The 20,683-nt window shown below is 49.0% G+C and overlaps 1 protein-coding gene and 7 non-coding genes across 12 annotated transcripts; 7 read left to right on the forward strand and 1 right to left on the reverse strand.

The window, feature by feature from the left end:
• Positions 1–587: 587 nt before the first annotated feature.
• On the forward strand, positions 588–661 carry Trnai-aau. Its single transcript has one exon. It is a non-coding gene; the product is annotated as a tRNA-Ile (tRNA).
• A 328-nt stretch (positions 662–989) lies between these two features.
• On the forward strand, positions 990–1,071 carry Trnas-aga. The gene has a single exon. It is a non-coding gene; the product is annotated as a tRNA-Ser (tRNA).
• Positions 1,072–1,355: 284 nt separating this feature from the next.
• Positions 1,356–1,429, forward strand: Trnat-agu. Its single transcript has one exon. It is a non-coding gene; the product is annotated as a tRNA-Thr (tRNA).
• Positions 1,430–7,017: 5,588 nt separating this feature from the next.
• Trnap-cgg lies at positions 7,018–7,089 on the forward strand. The gene has a single exon. It is a non-coding gene; the product is annotated as a tRNA-Pro (tRNA).
• A 579-nt stretch (positions 7,090–7,668) lies between these two features.
• On the forward strand, positions 7,669–7,740 carry Trnad-guc. Its single transcript has one exon. It is a non-coding gene; the product is annotated as a tRNA-Asp (tRNA).
• A 680-nt stretch (positions 7,741–8,420) lies between these two features.
• Positions 8,421–8,492, reverse strand: Trnag-ucc. The gene has a single exon. It is a non-coding gene; the product is annotated as a tRNA-Gly (tRNA).
• Positions 8,493–9,111: 619 nt separating this feature from the next.
• On the forward strand, positions 9,112–9,183 carry Trnaw-cca. The gene has a single exon. It is a non-coding gene; the product is annotated as a tRNA-Trp (tRNA).
• A 5,385-nt stretch (positions 9,184–14,568) lies between these two features.
• On the forward strand, positions 14,569–20,071 carry Aurkb (aurora kinase B). Of its 5 annotated transcripts, none has more exons than XM_005399427.2 (9): positions 14,569–14,731; positions 15,086–15,157; positions 17,294–17,396; positions 17,471–17,522; positions 17,676–17,867; positions 18,129–18,267; positions 18,367–18,515; positions 19,448–19,622; positions 19,770–20,071. In XM_005399427.2, the coding sequence occupies exons 1-9, from the start codon at positions 14,642–14,644 to the stop codon at positions 19,941–19,943; spliced, it is 1,146 nt and encodes a 381-aa protein (XP_005399484.1). In that variant the 5' UTR covers positions 14,569–14,641; the 3' UTR covers positions 19,944–20,071. The 5 variants fall into 5 exon arrangements, with proteins under 5 accessions (XP_005399484.1, XP_005399483.2, XP_013377474.1 ...); XM_005399426.2 differs by having other exon boundaries at positions 14,677–14,771; positions 17,232–17,396; XM_013522020.1 differs by having other exon boundaries at positions 14,695–14,771.
• Positions 20,072–20,683: the final 612 nt, after the last annotated feature.

Raw genomic sequence — 20,683 nt, forward strand, 5'->3', positions numbered from 1 at the left:
CGGTTTGGGGAAGAGCTGCTGGCCCAGCAGAGGAATGAGCCAGTCAGGCCCCCCGGGGAGTAAGCTGAGTCAGAGAAGAAAATAAGGCCGTGGTGGTCGCCGTCGGCAGAGCTAGTCCAGGGATGAAGTGTAAGAGCCGAGCGGTGGCAAGGAGGAAGCGGGTGTGAGAGCGCCGGCGCTGGGAGGAGGGTGGGAGCACGCCGGTCTGCTGGGGTGGGACCCCAGTGGAAAGGTCGGCGCCGGGTTCCCCGGGCCGGCACTGAGGCAGAGCCTCAGATGTCAGTAGACCAGGCCAGCAGCAGACAGGCACACCAGGCCGCCTGGATCACAACGCACAGAAACAGGGCAGAGGGAGGTGCCGCTCTCTGTGTTTGTGTTTCTTTCCTGAGAGCTACTCACTAGATGGAGCCGTAGAGCCAAGTCACACCTCTCAAAGCCGCTTAGAAAGCGTTTCTTCTCTTTCGGATCGGTTTCATTTTGTGTTTGGAAGCAGCTGCCTTACACCAGCTTTGGCTTTTTGAGTGTGTGAGCGTCCTGTAGGAATGAATACTTTATCTAGAGAGAAGAGAAACTTCGCTCCTGTGGCTGGCCGGTTAGCTCAGTTGGTTAGAGCGTGGTGCTAATAACGCCAAGGTCGCGGGTTCGATCCCCGTACGGGCCACAGGTCTTTATTTTATGTGATTCCTGCTCTAGGAAAGTTTTTTTTTCCTCCGGAGCGTTCTGATTACAGAATATTACATACACTTCTCCAAACCTCACTTGCTGGCGCTCCCCAAGGCATCAAAGCACCGCCTCGACTTTCCTTTCCCGGCTATTGCTGGTCGCTGGTGGAAGAATGGGGAAGAGCAGGAAAGAGTTCTAGAAAGGCGGGGTACAAACTAAAGGTCGCTTCCGACTTTTGGCGTAGCGCTTACAGGCTGGCGAATGAAAGGGGTCATGGGGAAAGGGACCTTAGAATGATATGGGATAAAAGCCACACAGAGATACGTGTAGTCGTGGCCGAGTGGTTAAGGCGATGGACTAGAAATCCATTGGGGTCTCCCCGCGCAGGTTCGAATCCTGCCGACTACGTGGTATTTTTCTTCTCCGATGTATGCCCTATAATACCATTCTTCAAGACAAGAGGCAGCCCCATCGCCCTATGCCCAATCCCCTTGTCTCAGAACTCTAGAATCCCGACTTTATCAACCGTGTATATCAATCTAATTGTGAAAGTTTTATTTCCTTCAACGGTAGGAAATTTCAGGGTTACAGGGTTAGCAGGCTGATGCAAAACCCACTTAATTTATTTTAGATACCGGGTTTCAAGTCCTATTTTCCTGTAGGGCTGTCTAGAAAAAAGGTCATACAGCATTGGCGCCGTGGCTTAGTTGGTTAAAGCGCCTGTCTAGTAAACAGGAGATCCTGGGTTCGAATCCCAGCGGTGCCTTTATTCATTCCAGACTAGGACCTTGTTCTGTTTTGTTGCAAAATCGAATACCCTCAGGATCGATGGTTTTTGTATGAGGGTGCGCAAGGAGGTTAGTTCCGCTCAGAACTCGTAGGTGTCCCACTGAGAAAGGCTGCCAGTCCATGAGAGATCAGAGCACAAGTCCTGCTCAGGCCTGCACTGTCCTTTGCTTAGCAGATGCCAAGCCCGCTGGCGCTGGACCGCCTAACCCGGCAGCCACCTACCTACCGGGCTACCGGCGCTCAGAGCTTGCTTCCTCAACCCCTCGACGTTTCCTATAAGCAGAGCCGCTTGAGGGGGGCTTCGTTATGTCTTTTGGCTTAGGGCCCCTAATTTTATATTTTCTACGTGTAATACAAAGCATGAATATTTACGTTTTAAAATTTGGTGCGGCTTCTAGGTGCAGTCTAGAACCAGGCCTTTCACGCGCGGTTACCTCCTCGCCTCTCCAGGAGCGGGCAGGCAGGGAGGAGTCAGCAAGACTCCTCCACGGGGCTGACACTCTCAGGTTTCTTGCAAGAGGGCGCCGAAGAGCTGGGACCAGGTGGACAAAAGGTAGCAGAGCGCTGGGCCTACGGGGTCTCCCGGGAGCCTAGTGTGGACCCGCTGCACTCGCCCCCCGCAGCACTGATGCCAAGCTGACCAAGGAGGAAGTGACCGCTGGAGAGACGGCGAAAAATACGACCCCTGGGCTGTTGGCAGTGCCTAAATCTCACTGGAAGATAGTAGACAGCCTTCCTTACCCCAGCCCAGCTGTGTGACATCTGAGTAAAAACTTGAAGGAACTGATCTCTTCAGGTCAAGCAAGGGCTGACCCTTCTGCATGAGCAAACGAATAATGCAGATCCCTTCTCCGGGCTCCTGGAAAGACACAATCACAACACACCCGCGCTAAGGGCTGAACGGGGTGCTGTGAGGACGTGGGGAAGACAGGGCATCTCATCCGGTGGGAGACTGGAAAGTGGTCAGGGGAGGCTTTCTGGAGCAGGCTAGCCAAATCTGAAAAACCAAGCAGAAATTTGCTGTGTGTTCTATTAAACCCCTGCTGTGTAACAGACAGTGTTGTGGGCGCAGGGAATACAGCAGTGAACAAAGATTTGAAAGGCCTGCCCTGCTGGAGTTCATCAGGAGAGGAGGATGGTGACGCAATAAACACAACCAAAATGTTTAAATTCTGTAACTATACTAGATCAAGGATATACTTACGCTAGATAGATGCGGTTGGTTGTAGAAATGTCAACAACTTGCACCACAGTATTTTGGGACAAGAGGAACTTAATATTTATTGGGGGAGGGTTTGAGACAGGATCTTGCTCTGCAGTTCAGGTCGACCCTGAACTCCTTATATAGCCCAGGCTGGCCTCGAACTCACAGCGATCCTGCCTCAGCCTCTGAGTGCTGGGTTTACAAGTGTTTCCCACCATGCCCAGTCACCAGATGAACTTAAGACATTTAGGAATTTTTTTTTTAAAAAAAAACCTCAGTAACTGACAGTATGTGGAATCCAAAGAGAAAAAAATCTTAAGGCATTTGGTGCACAGCAAAAGAAACCACCAACGGAGTGAGATGACCCACAGGAAGAGAAAAAATTTTGCCAGCTGTTCCTCAGACAAAGGACTAACATCTAGAATACATACCCCACCCCCCCAAAAAAACAAAAAAACCCCGCCCCCCTGCATTTAAAAATTTGATTTAAAAATGGGCATCTAAGATGAATAGATAATTCTCAGATGAAGAAGTACAAACAACAAATAGATATATGAAAAAAGTGCTCGACGCCATTGGTCATTCGAGAAATGCAAATTGAAACAACACTGATATTCCATCTCACTCCAGGAAGAATGGCTGTCATCAAGAAATCAATCAATAACAAGCGCTGGAAAAAAAAACAAAAAAACAACGCTGGCCAGGCTATGGGAAAAATGAACTCTCCTCTTGCTGTGGGAATGTGAACTGGTATAACCATTGTGGAAATCAATATGGAGATTCCAAAAAAAACTAGGATTTGACCCAGCTGTTCTCTTCCTAGTATTATAGGCAGCTGAGTTAGATAGAAATATTATAGGCAGACAGGGCCAGGCCCTTGAAGGAGCCAACATGAAAGCCAAGATATGGATTTGCTGTGGGCCAGACCTCAAGACAAAAGATTAAACAAATGCACGCACATACCTCCCTAGGGATGGACATCAGGGATTGATATTCTAAATAGGTAGCAATCACCTTGAAAAGCCCCTGTTCTGTATTCATGCCCGCTTGGTACATGACTTGCTTCCCCATTTGATCCTGATTTAATCAGTTTTACCCAGACAATTCTTATAGGCTGACCAGTTTTGTCCCACGGCATGCCCACCTTGCGATTTCCCATTTTTCCCCTACCTTGGACCCACCTCACCTCGTGGTTTTGCTCTATAAAAGTTCCTAGAAAAGACAGAGTCACCTGTGGTGGGGCACGCCTGTAATCCCAGCACTTGGGAGTGTGAGGCAGGGGGATCCTTGCGAGTTGGAGACCAGCCTGGGTTACACAGTGAGCTCAAGTTCAGCCTGAACTGCATAGGGGAGACCGTCTCAAAAAGACAAAAAAAAAAAAAAAAAAAGGACAGAGTCTTGGGCAACCCGCTTGGTCCCCCTTCTGTCTCTCTCGGACAGAAGCTTTCTTTCCCTCAATAAATACACTTTGCTCTTAACCTCCGTTGTTTCTAAAATTCATTCTTCGATTTTAGAGAACATGAACTCATTTCAGATATGGTTCAGGTTGGGAGTTTGTATTTTGCTGTACCAATACCACAGTGATATATGCATACCCATGCTTATAGCAGCAAAATTTATGATAGTTAAATCTTGAAAACAGCCCATATGCCCATCAACAGATGAATGAGTAAGAATTTTTTTTTTTTTTTTTTTTTTTTTTTTTTTTTTTTTTTGTCTTTTTGATTCAGAGTTTTGCTATGCAGTTCAGGCCGGCCCTGAACTCAGCGATCTTCCTGCCTCAGCCTCCAGAGTGCTGGCTTTACAGATATGTGCCACTGATATAGGAAAATAAAAACTCCCAACCTGAATGATGTATGGGACAAGTTCGTGTTCTCTAAAATTGAAGAATGAATTTTAGGAAGGACGGAGGTTAAGAGCAGAATATATTTATTGAGGGAAAGAAAGCTTCTGTCCAAGAGAGGGACAAAAGGGAGCCCTGAGTGGGTTACCCCAAGACTGTCTTTTCTAGGGAGTTTTATAGAACAAAACCACGAGGTGAGGTGGGTCCAAGGTAGGGGAAAAATGGACAAAACTATGGTCAGCCAATAAGAATTGTTCAGGTAAAATTGATTAACTTGGGATCAAATGGGGACGCAAGTCACGCACCAAGCGGGCATGAACACAGGTCAAGGGCTTTTCCTGTAAGGGGTTGGGTCAAGGACTCTTCAAGGTGATTGCTACCTATTTAGAATATCAATCCCTGATGTCCATCCCTAGGGAGGTATGTAGATGCATTTGTTTAGTCCTTTGTCTTGAAGTCTGGCCCACAGCAAATACATATCTTTCATATTGGCTCTGTTGAGGGCCTGGTCCTGTCTGACTACCTATAATATTTCTATCTAACTCAGCCGCCTATAACACCACCACATCTGGCAGAAAATGTATTTATATACAATGGAGTACTACTACTCTCCCACAAAGAAGGATAAACTTGAGTCATTTGTAGGAAATGGATGCACCTTGAGACTGTAATCTTAAGGGAAATAAATCAGACACACAAATTTAAATATTGCACTATTTCTCTTGTATAAGAAACCTAAAGGGTGAACAAGGAGCATAAAGTAGGACAGATACTAGGAAGTAGGAGGAGCATGCTCAAATGGGAAGGGGAACACGGGTGGGGCAGAGGAACGGAAAAGGGAAAAAAAGAGAAAAGAAGGGAAAAACTGGAAGCAAAGCTTTTGTAAATGGGGAGGGGATGAAGAGTTGTAGGCAAAGGAGGGGAAAGGGAAAAAAAAGAATCAGGGTATATTAGAGAGAAGTACAGATTCCCTATGATGAATGTAATCAATATGTATGACAAATATGTGCTCATAAAAAAGCTAAAAATTGAAATGAAAAGAACGCATTGAAATCTTCCCTATTATGGTATCCATCTGAAAGACGTGATCCTGGTGGGAAACCAGGTTCTCCTCTGTCCCCACTGCTTGACTGGGAACATCTGAGATGAGAGAGAAAGAACTCACTGGGTCCTCCCTATTACAGTATCTGTGGTCTGGGCATTAGGAAGGGCCTGGTCCTACAAACTACGTGACTCATGTGCTTACTGCCCTATGGATCAAGACGGTTCATTCAGCCCAGGACAGGGCCCCTGCCAGGCAGAGGCCTCCTGGAAAGACTTCCTGGGGCAGGTTACAAGTTGAGAACATCAGTTTTTTTCCCCCAGAAAACAGAATAGCAGGGAACATTTCCCAGTTGGTTTTGTTTTGTTTTGTTTGAGATGGGGTCTCACTATGAAGTTCAGCTGGCCTTAAACTCGCTATGTAGCCCAGGCCAACTTCGCAGGAGGCTGGGATTACAGGTGTGCACCCACCATACCCAGCTCCACCAAATCTTTCGGGACTTTTGGATGTACAAGTATGATGGGTATTCTCAGAGCTTTAGAGATCCACTGTGAAGCTCAAGGGGCACCCGAAGGCCTGAAGCCTAGGCCTACTGGCCTAGGACTACACTCACACGACCAGATGGCCAGCCCCTTACCTTCTGAGGTTCTTAGGCAGCATGTAGGAAGGTCTCTTGGGCCATCCTAGAGGGAACTGGGGAGCTGAGGGAGACCTGAGGTAGGAGTAACCTGATCCTCACAGGCTGGAAGCCGGGCACCAGTGTCCACAGGGGTGTCAGGGGTCAGGGACCATCCTGGTGGGGCCGGCCTGGCGCCCCAACCTACTCTGCAGGAGAAGCTGGACCCCTCCTCCACCCTACCAGCCACTCTTCTCAGCAACATCTCTTCCCCGGGTTTTTTTTTTTTGGCCACAGAAATGATCATCTTTGTCTTTCATCTGGGCACGGTCAAACCGTGTGGGGAAACCATAGGCTATTGATGCCCCTGAGAGTCACCCCAGTGAAATAGCCAGATGCAGGGACGGTCAGAGGGGTCGTGTTAGGGATTTCAGGACGCTTTAAGTGTCCCCAGGCCTTCTTGAAATCAGGAATTCACAGCTTGTTTCAGAGCTCTTCACCGCAGGGCTGGGTGCGCGGGCTGAGAGCGGGAAAGGCGGAGCAGACTCCAGGCTGAGCGATTGCTCGGAGTCCTCACCACGGGAAACAGAAATCTGCCAACTCAAGGCAGTCCAGAAAGGTGTCCCTGGGGATGGACTCGGACCATCCGGTCCCACTTCCTCGACGCTGTTTCCTGGGTGGAGTCTCTGTAGAGTTAGCAGTCCAGAGACGCCTAGACACAGGCCCCAGAGTACAGTATGCAGCTGTGGGGAGGGTGGTCGCTGAAGGGCTCCAGGAAGTTTCTACCATTCGTGGTGTGCTTAGGAACACAGCAAATATCGTACGACCTCTAAGAGCATCCGCGGCGGTTGCCACACGTCGGCTCGTTGGTCTAGGGGTATGATTCTCGCTTCGGGTGCGAGAGGTCCCGGGTTCAAATCCCGGACGAGCCCCACGTTTCTTTTTAGCTGACCCTGAGTCCAAAGAGTGTGTTACAGTGGGACTGGAGGCTGAACCTGATAAAGATTAGTGTCAGCTACATTCAGTGAGATCTTTTGTTCTGAATGGACGCCCCTGGCGGAAAGAAGCTCGGTGAGCAGTCTCGCCCCGCATGCTGGAGAGAACGGAGGCGCGATCAGTCTTCGGCAAGACTCCCGCTCTGATCCCCGCCTCCGTAGTCGGGCCCTCGCCTTCGCCACCAGCGTCTAGTTTCGGTTTGATCGATGTCCGTCAACCTCCAGCTGGGGATGACAGGTGGTGGAAGCGGGTGGGAGCTATTTGAGCCGTGCCTGGACAGTAAAGGACTGCGAACTCGGGGCTCTGCACCGCTGTACGCCGTCTGTTTCCTACTCGTTTCTGCCTTTCTGGGAAAGCGCGTTCAGTTACTGTCTAAAATGTGCATAGGTTCCTGGATAGCATTTCTCGGTGGTTGGAAAGAAAGTCTTCAAGCAGCCCACACTCGGCAAGCCCAGCACCAGCTATGGTGCGTCTCAGCCTGATCTAGGATTCAGGGAAGAGCGCTGCCAGTTGGTTCCTCGTTAGTATAGTGGTGAGTATCCCCGCCTGTCACGCGGGAGACCGGGGTTCGATTCCCCGACGGGGAGAACTAGTGCTTTAATGTTTTCTTCTGGGTTGATATAAATTCATCAAATCCCACTTTTTTGCTGATCACCAGACTGGACCTTGAGAAACAGAACCGAGGGGAGATTGTGTTGTCGCTGGAGATCATAGTGTAAGTTTCCAGTTTATATCTTACAAGTAAGTTGCCGCTTAAGCGTGAGGTTACATTACCCATTATTCTCTAATTGAAGTGTTCGTGGACGATAAATTAGAATACAGATTAAAAAAAAAAGAAAACACAGATGAACCAAGGACAAAAAACAGCCCACGTGATTGGCGCTCAGCCTCGACCCCCTGCGCTGGTTCCCGTCCTAACAGCGCGGGCGTTTCCACTGGCAGCGTGCAGCTTCCGGGTCGTGACATTCCCGCCCCCGGGCCCCGCGACGAAGCTGGGTTTGGGGCTTTACTTCGTCTTCTCGTGTCCGTGGATTTGCACCGCTATCAGCAAAGCCTCCGCCGTCCTGGGCGCAGATTGCCGCGGGGAACCTCGGTCAGGAGCAGGGGGTGGCTTGGGAAGGGGTACCCGGGACTCAGGAGGAGCACGAAGCCGATCCCCTTGGAGCTATGGGCTCCCCATGACAACCTTCAACCCACCAGGCTGGGGTCCAGAAACAAGCGGGAAAAGTACAATAAAATACTTGAAAAAACGAAACTACCGATAGTCTGCGTTGGCCGGGAATCGAACCCGGGTCAACTGCTTGGAAGGCAGCTATGCTCACCACTATACCACCAACGCAGGTGAGGAACTGGCCTTCCTACTTTATTCAAGACAGATGCGACACTCTCTGAATCCGAATGTGGAGGAGTTCAGGCGGCAGTCACCAGCTCAGAAGGCTGAGCAGGAGCCTCTACTGTGGTCGTTTGTGAGGTGCGGACGTTAGAGCAGGACCAGGGTCCTGCCACCGCTGGAAACACCGCTCACCCCGCCCGACAGTGCCAGACTACCCGCAACCCAGGGATGAGGAACCAAGCTGCAGAGACGAAATCAACCGATTTTCTGAGTCACCAGCCGAGCTGAGAATAAATGTAAGATTTATGCAGGAGACAAGGACAACAGTGACATCGAGATGACATCCTCCCCCAAAAGTCCAAGACACAGAAATCGCTTCTGTCGAGTGAGCCGACAAGGTTAAAGAACTGGGCTTTAAGTCAAATGTACCTACGCACAATTTGCATCTTTTCATAGTTTACCAAGATCATGGGTTTAATTCCCGTGCGCGTGCGTGCAAGCTCGCCCGCCCGCCTCTCCGGAAGCTTCGAGCAGGACTCCAGGGGCGGGGCCTGAGGGAAAGCTCCGCCCCTCACTGCTGACGAGGTATCTGTTCACGAAATCCGCCAAAGGGTGCAGTCGGAAAGGCCTCGTGGCGCAACGGTAGCGCGTCTGACTCCAGATCAGAAGGTTGCGTGTTCAAATCACGTCGGGGTCAAAGGTTTTCTTTCTCTCTTTTTTTTTTTTTTTTGTAAAGTATATTGGGTGGAAAAAGAAGTCTGAGTCTTCTTTTTAAGGGGATTTTTTTCGTGAGTCTTCTATTACTTGGAAAAAATAAGAATTGTATTGTTTCTGTGATTCCTCCTCCACACAAGGCATTTGAACGTCTCCTAAAATCCTAGGGCACTTTTATTTCATTTTGCTGTCTCCATCAAATCGACCAGTTAAAACATTAACACCTTTAATCTCAGATAGTTTGGCTAGGCTGCCATAACAAAAATTGTTAATAAACAATCAGCAATTCTTGTTCAGAAAATGTATCTATGGCACTATATATTCCATATTAGAAAGAATGTAAAATGTAGTAATAATTATTTTTAAAGCAATAACTGTCACTTATAATCATTATCCTAAAATACTTTTCTCTGGCAATTTATTTATGTTCCTCAATGGTATAACAGAAATACAATTCTAAAATCCTAAATTATAATTTTAATGACCACCTAAATTTTTTGATAGTTTTGTAAATTATTAAACAATTCTTCTAAGGATAGACATTCTGGTCTTCTGATAATCTGCATTTTTTTCTTACTATGTAAACTGTTTAAAATGTTGCCAAGAACATCGTTTGTGCATCTCTTTTGTCCTTATTAAATTAGATCTATGACATAAATTCCTGAAGCTTTGGTTCCCAGCTGAAGTTCTCCTTTGCTGTACTTTTTACTTTACTGTCGTACGAGAAGCTGTGTGACTCCTTCAAAAACAAGCCATCCTTGTTTCTTTTTTATTTTTTCATTACTTTTTTCCAGTGCTGGCTTCTTATATTCAGAATTATTAGAGTCTAAATTATTTTAAGTGTATTTAGTTGTCCCTGATTAACTTGCCGCGGGGTGCAAAGGTGTTAAATACAATCATTGCCTTTGACCGGGTTTCTCAGCAGCCACTAGAAGCCTGGAAGCACGGGCATTTTCGCTGCTTCCGCTACATGGAAAAAAAATACTAAGAAATCTAGGCTGTCCTTCACCTACTCCCTCCCCCCAGCGCACTCAGAGAGGCCTTGTCTTTCCCAGTGGAAACGTCCTCCCTTGACATCTTTCCCCTACTCGATACTGGCAGCTGTCAGTGTGGCAGGCTGAGGTGGCTGGCCAGGGGCTGGGGTTGTCCTGCCTCTGTCCACGCAGTAGCTGCCCAGCAGGGGTGAGCCCACCTCATCTCCCCGACTTCGTGTGTCCCTGTGTCTCTCGCACCAAGACGGAGGCAGACAGTGGACGGCCCTGGTCTCCAAGCTGCACTCGCAGGAACTGCAGATCTGTTGATGACTCAGTAGGGCCACACAGCCTAGGAGCTCTGGTCGCCCAAGCCAGAGCACCCTGCTGACACTCCTTATTTTAATAAGAAGATGCAAAATGACGCTTTTCTGTCCTTTGGTCCACATTTCCTAGTGCGCATGCACACACACACACACACACACACACACACACATGTATTAATAACAAAATAAGGGAACACTCCTTGGTCTCCAAAGTAGCTGGGACCACAGGTGTGGGGCCTCCTTCTCCCCATGTCCTTGCATGGCCTTGCCGCTGCACTGGGCTCCGGTATCTCCGGCTCCTCGCCTAAGCACATTAGCTTCACCGGATTAGGCCCCAACCCTTGTGGGGCTTGTTTAACCTTCACTGAGTGAGGCTCTGTCTCAAAGTCCAGACACTCTGGGGCCTAGGGCTTGCACCTGGGAATTCTGCAAGGACTCAGTTCCGTCCATGGAAACAACAGAGGAAAGGTGGAGAACCAATGTACCCAGGCCTAATTCTTCAAATTGTACCCTGGAGTTTCACCTGTATGGCTCTTATTTCACTGAAAGAAAAATTATAGTCCATGCTTGCAGGGATCATTTATACAGTTTGTTGCTACAGAAGTTTGTCGGAACTTGTGGAGCACTGCGAAGCAGGGCGGAGGGGGGCAGTGTTTCTTCTTAAGTATGAAGCAAAGCGCCAATGGTGTCACTTAGCTGCAACTGCCTTTTGCCACTAATGACCATTCCTTCCCTTGGGGAGGGTGAGAGAGAACACGATGTGTGTTGGGGAGTTAGACAGAATCAAAAATAACAAGACCAGGGCAGGCGTGATGGCACATGCCTGTAATAACAGTATTGAGGAGGCGAGGCAGGAGGATTGTCAAGAGTGTGAGGCCAGTCTGGGCTACATACTGAGTTCAAGGCCAGCCTAAACTACATAGTGAGACCCTGTTTGAAAAAACAAAACAAGGGGCTGGGGATTTAGCTCAGTGGCAAAGCGCCTGCCTGGCAAGTGCAAGGTCCTGAGTTCGGTTCCTGGTACTGGAGGAAAAAAAACAAAACAAAAAAAAAAAATCACACACAAAACAAAACAAATAACAAGACCTGTTAAGGTTTGACTAATGCAATAGCATGTATACAGGTAATTTTTAAAAGAACATTCGATAGTTAAGATATTTCATGTAATGTAACACTCCCAAGTCCTAGACATACAATAAATTATATGTGTGTTTGGGTTTTGTTTTTTTTGTGTGTGGTGCTGGAGACTGAATCTAGTAGCATTAGCATTGAGCTATATCCTCAGCCCTTTTTATTTTTTTGTTTTGAGATAGGGTTACCCTAAGTCACTAAGTTGCCCAGGCTGGGCTCTAACCTGCAATTGTCCTGCCTCAGCCTCCTAGACTGCTGGGATTATAGTCATACACCATTACACCTGGAAAATTTTGTGTGTTCTTTTCCCCCTTTATTTTTTTTAAAAAGCAACTGCACAATTTTTATGTTAAAATATATGTAACGTAAAATTTATCATTTACCCAGCAATGATATGCTTCAATGAGAGGCTGGTTAAGCAGATCTCTGGATGGAATAGGAATGCCTTATCCAGTCCTCTTACTTCACTCAGTGGCAGCATTTCATGAACCTGAAAGAAGACAACTTAGTAGAGAAATATGGGGGTATTGACCAGACCTCCCCGCTGGCAAGGACCTTGAAGACTCTTCGGAGTCTACCATTTCTGGAAGGGGCTTTTGGTTGATGACAAAAATTCTTGTCTTCAGATTTCCTTATTGGGGGGTTGGGGATGTAGCTCAGTGGTGCAGCGCCTGCCTGGCAAGTGAGAGGCCCTGAGTCCGATTCCCAGTACCCCCCCGCCAAATTTTTCTTATTGGGATATTCCATCATCAGAAACAAAAGGAGCCAAGTGTTGTGGTGTACATCTATAATCCCAGCTACCTGGGAGGCTGAGGCAGGAGGATCCCACGTTTGAGCTCAACCTGGGCAACTCAGTGAGACTGTCTCAGATAAAGAGAAATGGGGACAGAGCTCAGAGCTAGAACATCTGCATAGCATACACAAAGGCCTAGGTTAAATCTTGAGCAGTGCCAAAAGAAAAAACCAAAAAGTTGAGGAGAGTGGAGAGAAAGAAAGAAGATACTGTGGCACAGTGCCACATACTTATAGTCCAGCTACTCAGAAGGCTGAGGAAGGAAGAAGATCACTTGAGCCCAGGAATTCAAGGCCAGCCTGGGCATCATAGACAGACCCCTGTGTCTAAATGAATAGATAAAATAGAACTACATCTGTACCTCCCAAACATTTAGTAAATCTAGTAACTCTGACCTTTAGAACACGAGAGAGTTATGTCCCTTCCCAGTCCTGTGAACAACCAGCCCTTTACAGAACAGTGACAATCCTTCATGGCCACCTCTCACTGTTACTTGGCCAGTAGAAGCCACACCTAATGTGGCCCAAGAGATGAAAGTCAAACCAAGAGTAAAGAAAGCTGGGTGAGGCAGTGGCGCACCCTTTAATCCTAGCATTTGCAGCAGGAGGATCGCTATGAGTTCGAGGCCAGCCCAGGCTACACAGTGAGTTTAAGACCAGCCTGAACTACAGAGGAGACCCTGTCTCAAAAAGAAAGAAAGAAAAAGAACAGAACAGGAAAAGGGCTAAGGATATAGCGCAGCGGCACAAGTGCCTGCCTGGCAAGTGCAAACTCCTGAGTTTGATTCCCAGTCCCAAACAAAAAGCCATCAACTAAAACAAAACAAACAAGAGCACAAAATGGAAAAAAGTAAAGAGAAACAAAACAAAACAACCAGTGAAGGGCACAATGAGGCTGGGGATGCCCTCAGTACAGAGGCCCTACGTTCTGTCTCTAGTACTTTCAAGAACAAAAGAACTTTGAAGAACAAAATAGTAGTCACACAAGAATAAAGTATACTTACAAGAGTGGATTTTGAGTATGCCTGATCCAGGAGAACAGAACATAATTTTGAACAGAGCTGTATTTATTGCTCCTGGTATAGATAGTGGCATTCAAAAGTGTGGTCCACATTGGCCCAGGACAGTGTAAAATTTGAGAGTAAGTATATAAAAATTCTTATAGCATTTGTCAGAGCACTCATATATATGACTATTAGAAAAATATGGCCTTGTAAGTTTTGTTTATTTGTTTCGATTTAATTTTCCAAGGAATATATTTGCATTGCTTTGTTTTTGTAATACTGGGGATTCAAACCAGGGCCTTCACACTAAGCTACATCCACAGCACTTTTTAAAATTTCATTTTGAGACAATCTCCCTGAGTTACCCACGCTGGGCTCAAACTTTTGCAGTTCTCCTGCCTCGGTTTCCCAGGGTGCATTAACACAACCAGCTTGTATTGTATTTTTAAAAAGTATTAATTTGTAGTAGATCGAAAATATTCACGATTTCGTTAAATTATTCGAGAACGAGAGTAGAGAACAGTTTGTTCACTAAGCTGGGCAGGCATGTGAGAGATGTGATAGATTTTTGTTTTTGTTCTTTGAAAGCTGCAAATGCCAATCGTATACTAGCCCATCAAGTATTTCTGAAAAGTCAAAAATCTTTTGATATAAGGTGCAGGTGGGAATTTAAAGACTAGGAATATCGTACTGGATGTCTTAAGTGTATTCCATTCATACATTCTATTCCTGACATGTTAGAAAGATCATGATTTAAAGTATATGCGAGGTAAACAATAAACAAAAAATAAAAAATATGTGAGAGGGTGTGCGCAGGTTTTACGCAAATGCCATGCCGTTTTATACGAGGGACTTGAGCACCCACGGATTTTGGTATGCGTGGAGTTCTGGAGCGAGTCCCTCCAAGACAGCGAAAAGACGGTTCCATTTAGGGAGACTTTATTAAGGACAGCATTTAAATTCTGACGAGAAAGAGGCAGCTTAACAAACGGCTTTCGCACAACTGCTCTCCATCTGGCAGAAAACAAATATAAACCCTAGTTCATACATGCATAAGGATAAACTCTGGCCATACTAACGTTTCTAAAAAGAAAACATTGACTGGAAACTTTGGGAAACTTTACCAAGCCGGAACCGAGCGTGCGGCCGTTCACATCCTGCTCTTCTATTGGGTCTCCGGGATGACGTCGAGCGCAGCCAGCCAATGAAGATTGGCCATGGGCGGTGCGTTCAGCCAATGGGACCAGGGCGGGAGATTTGAAAGTGTCTCGGCAGGGACGGGATCGGGCAAATTCGGCTGCTTGCAGGTGAGCAGGAGCGGGGCAGTAGCTGGGCCGCGGGCTCCAGGTGAGCTGATCTCCATTCGCGGGTGGTCAGGCAAGTCGGGGGTCCGTTTGGCTGGTCCGCGCGCACCCCACCGGTGTGCTGCGCGTTCAAGGGTGGAGGGAGGGTGTCCTAGGAGTGGGTGGTTCAGGTAGTAGGGCGGGGGCGGGGGGGTGAGACCAGCTCCCGGCGGCTCCCAGACAGAGGCCGAAGGGCTGGCCTGCTCCCTTTCGCCCGCTCAGGAAAGCGCTTCCGGTTAGATCGGTCCGACCTCTCTTTCCCTCTTGGCCTCTTTTGTTTTTCTCTCCTTCTCACAACGCTTTCCCTTCTCCGCCCAGCTCTCCTCCCCTTTCTCTCTGAGGATGGCCCAGAAGGAGAACGCCTACCCCTGGCCCTATGGCCGGCAGCCGGTAAGGCCCTTCCCACTTGCCCCGCCTCTTCTAGGAAAGGCAGTTCTTCCCCTCGTGCTCTTACCTGGGGGCCCCAGTTTGCTACAGAGCCCTGTGTGGTCCTGTGCAGTCATATCCTGTCAGATGATACCAATTAGTTTTGTTTTGTTTTGTTGTCTTTTTGGGACATGGTCTCTGGCCTATGCATTTCAGGCTGGCCTTGAGCTCACCTTGTAGCCCAGGCTGATCTTGAACTGGCAAGGATCCTCCTGCCTCAGCCTTCCCAGTGCTGGGACTACAGGCACGCACCACCACACCTGGCCGATGCTACCAATGTGAACAGTGACTTCCAGCTGTGGAGAACATCGGCAGGGCTGAGCCTATTTGTCACATACAAATGATATAATGGCCTGAGCAGGGTCTGGCCTTCAGGCCATGATTCCCAACTCTTACCCTGAGAAGATAAACTTGGCAGGAAATAGACTCTGGATGAATGTAGATAAAGTTACTGCTGAAAAGGTCCAGGACAAATCTGAATTAATCATTTGGAATTTAGTTTTGGTGCAGGGGGTCAAGCCTAAGGCCTCTGCATGCTAAGTAAGTGCTCTGCCACACGGCTACACTCCCAGCCCTAGAATTTATTTTAATAACTGGTGTAATATTTCCCAGTTATAAAAACACCTTCCGTTGAATAGTCTACCCTCTGATTTGAAATAATGCTTTTATTTTTATTTATGTATTTTTTTCAGACCAGGTCTTTGTAGTTCAGGCTGGCCTTGAACTCACAGGCCAGGCTGGCCTCCAACTCATTGTAACTCTCTTGCCTCAGCCTCCCAAGTGCTGGGATTGCAGGTGTGTGCCACCACACCCAGCAATGCCAATGCCTTTATTATATATACATATATTAGAATCCTCCATATGTTTTCTAGACTGTATTTTTTTTTTTTTTTTTTTGTCTTCTTGAGACAGGATCTCACTATGCAGTTCAGGCCAGTCTTGAACTCACTTTGTAACCCAGACTGGTCTCAAATTTGCAATGATCCTCCTGCCTCAGCCTCCCGAGTGCTGGGATTACAGGGGTGCACCAGCACACCTGGCCGGACTATATTTTGTTTAGTTTGGTGTCAATCTCCAAATCCCAGGGAAAAGGTGTTCAGAGGGCCTGGGGCTTTCTTCTCTTAGCTGAAGAAAGGGACCCTGCACAGACCGCTCCCCTGGGAGTGGGTAGGCACCCCCGGGAGTCCCTTGGTTTTCTTGCCTATTCAGCTCCCTCCGTCATGGAGCGCTGAGTGAGGCTGGCAAGGGGAATCTGAATGAGGACCCAGCGTCACTTTTACCTCGGTCACTCCTGAAAAGAATCGAGCCTCTTAACCCTGAGAAGATGAAAGTGAACAAGTAGCCCAAGGCCATCAGAGTAGCCCTGGGTATCCCTAAAGTCTTTGGCTGCCAAGTGTTAAATATTGGTGTTTGACTGCTGAGGGTGGTGGAGCATGCCTGTAATCCCAGCACCCGGGAGGCTGAGGCAGGAGGATCGTTGCAAGTTTGAGACCAGCCTGGGCTACAAAGTGAGCTCAAGGCCAGCCTGAACTGCATAGCAAGACCCTGTCTCAAAAAGACAAAAAAAATAAATAAAAATAAATAAATAAATAAATAAATAAACATTGGCATTTGCTTTGACATTTAAGGCTGCAAATCCCTGTTGGCCTAGTGGCAAGGATTTGGCACTTTCAAGGCCTTAAGGACATTAACCAAGCCTTTGACGGCCTGAGCTTTTTAGGGGACTTTGAGAATGCCACTGTGCTAACCTCTTCGAATTGTGAGTGTGCGCTGCCCCCTGGCGTGAGGGGCTGGGTGAATGAGTGTGGTGATAGGGACAGAGCGGTAAGGCTTGAGCAGCTGCGTGCCTGGGAAGGTAGTGTGGGCCCAAAGCAGAGGTGAAGTGTGACGTGTGACATGTAGCGCCAAGTCCTTTGTCCTTAGTAATCCTTACTGAGCAGAAGCTTGGGGGTGGGGAGTCAAACTGTGGCTTATCAGTATTTTTCTTGAAATGGAGGGTGGATGGCTCTTTACCAAGCTGCTGAAATGCTGCTTGCAGCACATTCCACCCTGGTCACCAGGACAAAGGCACCCTCAGAGCCACCTCCTGCTTCTTCGCAGTCTCAGTCAGGCCTGAACACCCTGCCCCAGAGAGTTCTGTGGAAGGAGCCCACCACCCCGTCCGCACTTGTCCTCATGAACCGCTCCAACGGCCAGCCCGCAGGTACCTGGGTTGAGAACAGGGCTGACGGGAGGGCACGAGTGTGGAGGACCTCAGCTTACCTGTGCTTTCCTTAGCTGTCCCTGGCCAGAAGGTCGTGGAGAACAGCAATGGGGCGCCGAACTTCACGTAAGTGCCCAAGCCTGGGGCTGGAGAGCAGGTGCGGGAAGGGTGAAGAAAGAGGAAATCTGGGAGGCCAAGCCTACGGTCAGGAGAGCAGGGTGAAAGCAGATACCTGAGAGGACTGACCAGCCAGCACTAAGCTGCCCCCTTCCTCCTCAGGCGGCCGCTCACGATCGATGACTTTGAAATTGGGCGTCCCCTGGGCAAAGGCAAATTTGGAAATGTGTACTTGGCTCGGGAGAAGAAAAGCCATTTCATCGTGGCACTCAAGGTCCTCTTCAAGTCTCAGATCGAGAAGGAGGGCGTGGAGCACCAGCTGCGGAGGGAGATTGAGATCCAGGCCCACCTGCAGTACGTGCGTCGCCTCCAAACCTGAGCCCCTCTCTGCCCTCCTCTTCAGCTCGGTGTACCCGGATACCCAGGCTGCTGTCCGCACAGCTGGGGCCCGTGCAGCCCCTGCCTCTCAGTCCCTGCCAGCTGACCTCTACTCCCCCTTACGACTCCCAGCCCTGGTCTACTTCTGACCCCAGTTCATCCCATCGGGTCCTGTCATCTTCCCTGGCTTCCTAATGTGAGGATGTTGCCTGAGGCATCCTCTGTCTCTTCCCACAGGCATCCCAACATCCTGAGGCTCTACAACTATTTCTATGACCGGCGGCGGATCTACTTGATTCTAGAGTATGCCCCCCGAGGGGAGCTCTACAAGGAGCTGCAGAAGAGTCGCACCTTCGACGAGCAGCGGACAGCCACGGTCGGGGCGGCTGGGCACTCAGGGTACCACCGGGAGGGCTGGAAGCTGGGGCCACACTGCTTGTAGTGGCGGCCTGATTACCTGGTATTGGTCCTCCAGATCATGGAGGAGCTGGCGGATGCTTTGATGTACTGCCACGGGAAGAAGGTGATTCACAGAGACATAAAGCCCGAGAATCTGCTCCTAGGGCTCCAGGGGGAGCTGAAGATCGCTGACTTCGGCTGGTCTGTGCATGCTCCCTCCCTGAGGTACAGTGGGCCAGGAAGCCAGTCCTGTGCAAGGCTATCCAGGTCAACACAAAACCCCTCCGAATCTGGGTCTCCAGAGACATTGGGGTTTAATCCCAGTACTCTGGAGGTGAGGCAGGAGGGTTGCTGTGAGTTTGAGGCCAGCCTGGGCTACATAGTGAGTTCAAAGCCAGCCTAAACTACACAGAGAGATCCTAACTCCAAACAAAAACAAAAACAAAACCACCAAAAATAAATAAATAGGGGCTGGGAATATAGCTCAGCAGCATAGCGCCTCCCTGGCAAGCGCAGGATCCTGAGTTTGATTCCTGGTACCAAAAAATAAATAAATAAATTTTAAAAATAAATAAATAGTTCTAAAATGTCCAAATACATCTATAATCTCAGCACTTAGGAGGCTGAGGCAGGAGGATCAGCAGGAGTTTGAGACCAGCCTGGGCCATGTAGTGAGTTCAAGGCCAGTCTGGACTATACAGAGAGACTCTGTCTCAAAAAAACAAAACCCCCTGCCCCCAAAAAATTCTAAGACGAACATTACCCTTCCATATGACTTTTTTTTTTCCTTTTCCCTTTTTCCCCCCAGTATCAAGGATTGAATGCAGGGGCTCCCACATACTAGGCAAGTGCTGTACCACTGAGCCACAGGCTCAGCTCTTTAAAATCATTTTACCGGGGCTCTTGCTGAGTTGCCAGGCTGGCCTCCTAACCTGTGATCCTCTCACAGCCCGAGATTCCGAGTGTATACCTGTGCCCCTAGTTTATCAATCGTCCTATCGAGATGCCCGGGATAGCATGCAGGCCACCCTGGGACTTGGGTTTATGTCCTCACCCCTCCCTGTCTCTGAGGTTGGAACGCCCCCATGCCCGCTATCAGGCAGCAGGGAAGAGAAGGCCGTCCCCGGGGCCTCTGCCCACTCGCTTCATCTCCCCAGGAGGAAGACAATGTGCGGCACCTTGGACTACCTCCCCCCAGAGATGATCGAGGGGCGCACGCACAACGAGAAGGTGGATCTGTGGTGTATCGGGGTGCTCTGCTATGAGCTGCTGGTGGGCAACCCCCCTTTCGAGAGTGCCTCACACAACGAGACTTACCGGCGCATCGTCAAGGTGAGAGGCCCTGCGGGTCTTGAGCAGCTGTAGAGGCGGGGCCGGGGTGGCCAGAGTGGGTTACAGAGCCCGCGTGAGCCCGTGAGCACAATGGATGCTCCGGGAAAACAACACAGACGCAGCCCCGCTTCTTCTCTACACCCGCAGGTGGACCTCAAGTTCCCCGTTTCTGTGCCCGCGGGGGCCCAGGACCTCATCTCCAAGCTGCTCAAGCACAACCCCTCCGATCGGCTCCCCCTGGCCCAGGTCGCAGCCCACCCTTGGGTCCGGGCCCACTCCCGCAGGATGCTGCCTCCGTCCGCCCTGCAGTCTGCCCCCTGAGGGTCTGCGCGGCTTACTGAGCTGCGTCTGCTCGTGTGTCTGGTTGTGCAGGCGGAAAGGAGGGCTCTGGCTATTCCCTTATCTGTCTTCTGCCTCCTTTTTATTTAATAAACCTGTAGCTTTTTGTACTGGTGAGTGCAGAGGTTTCTAGGGGAGGCTTTGCTGGGGAGGACTCCTCCTTTACAGAACAGAGGGGTAGCTGCCTCACCCCCCTCATCCCACCCCACCTGCAGCGTTGAGGCCACTTCCTCAGCTCCCAACTACTTTCTCCGCTCCCTCTTTTCTCCCTTCCCACTCTTTTCTTTCTCTGCTCTGACTTGCAGAGTCTGGGGTGCTGGAAGGCCTTAGCTCCCCACTGTGTTTTTTGTTTATTTGTGTTTTTGAGACAGGATCTCACTGAGTAGCCCAAACTGGCCTACAGGTTGCAGCGATCCTCCTGCCTCAGCCTCCCAAGTGCTGGGTTTACAAGCACTACTTTGTCCTACTTCCGCATTGTTACGCTTGATTTCTAGCCATCTCTGCCTGCCTTCTCTGGGCTTCTAGTACTTTCCTCTCCTTGCTCATTGCTTGGCCCTTGCCAACCTAGAAGCAGCTGAGCATGGCTATATTAGCCACGGAAAACTGCATTGGAAAAATCACCTAACACAAAGCCTATTTTATACTAAGTGTTCGGTATCTTGTAATTTATTGAATACTGTACTGAATGCAAAAACTGGGGTTTTTTTGAGGGGTGAGTAAAC

This window comes from Chinchilla lanigera, unplaced genomic scaffold, assembly GCF_000276665.1.
Source record: "Chinchilla lanigera isolate Chin_1 unplaced genomic scaffold, ChiLan1.0 scaffold00066, whole genome shotgun sequence".
Classification (NCBI taxonomy): domain Eukaryota; kingdom Metazoa; phylum Chordata; class Mammalia; order Rodentia; family Chinchillidae; genus Chinchilla; species Chinchilla lanigera.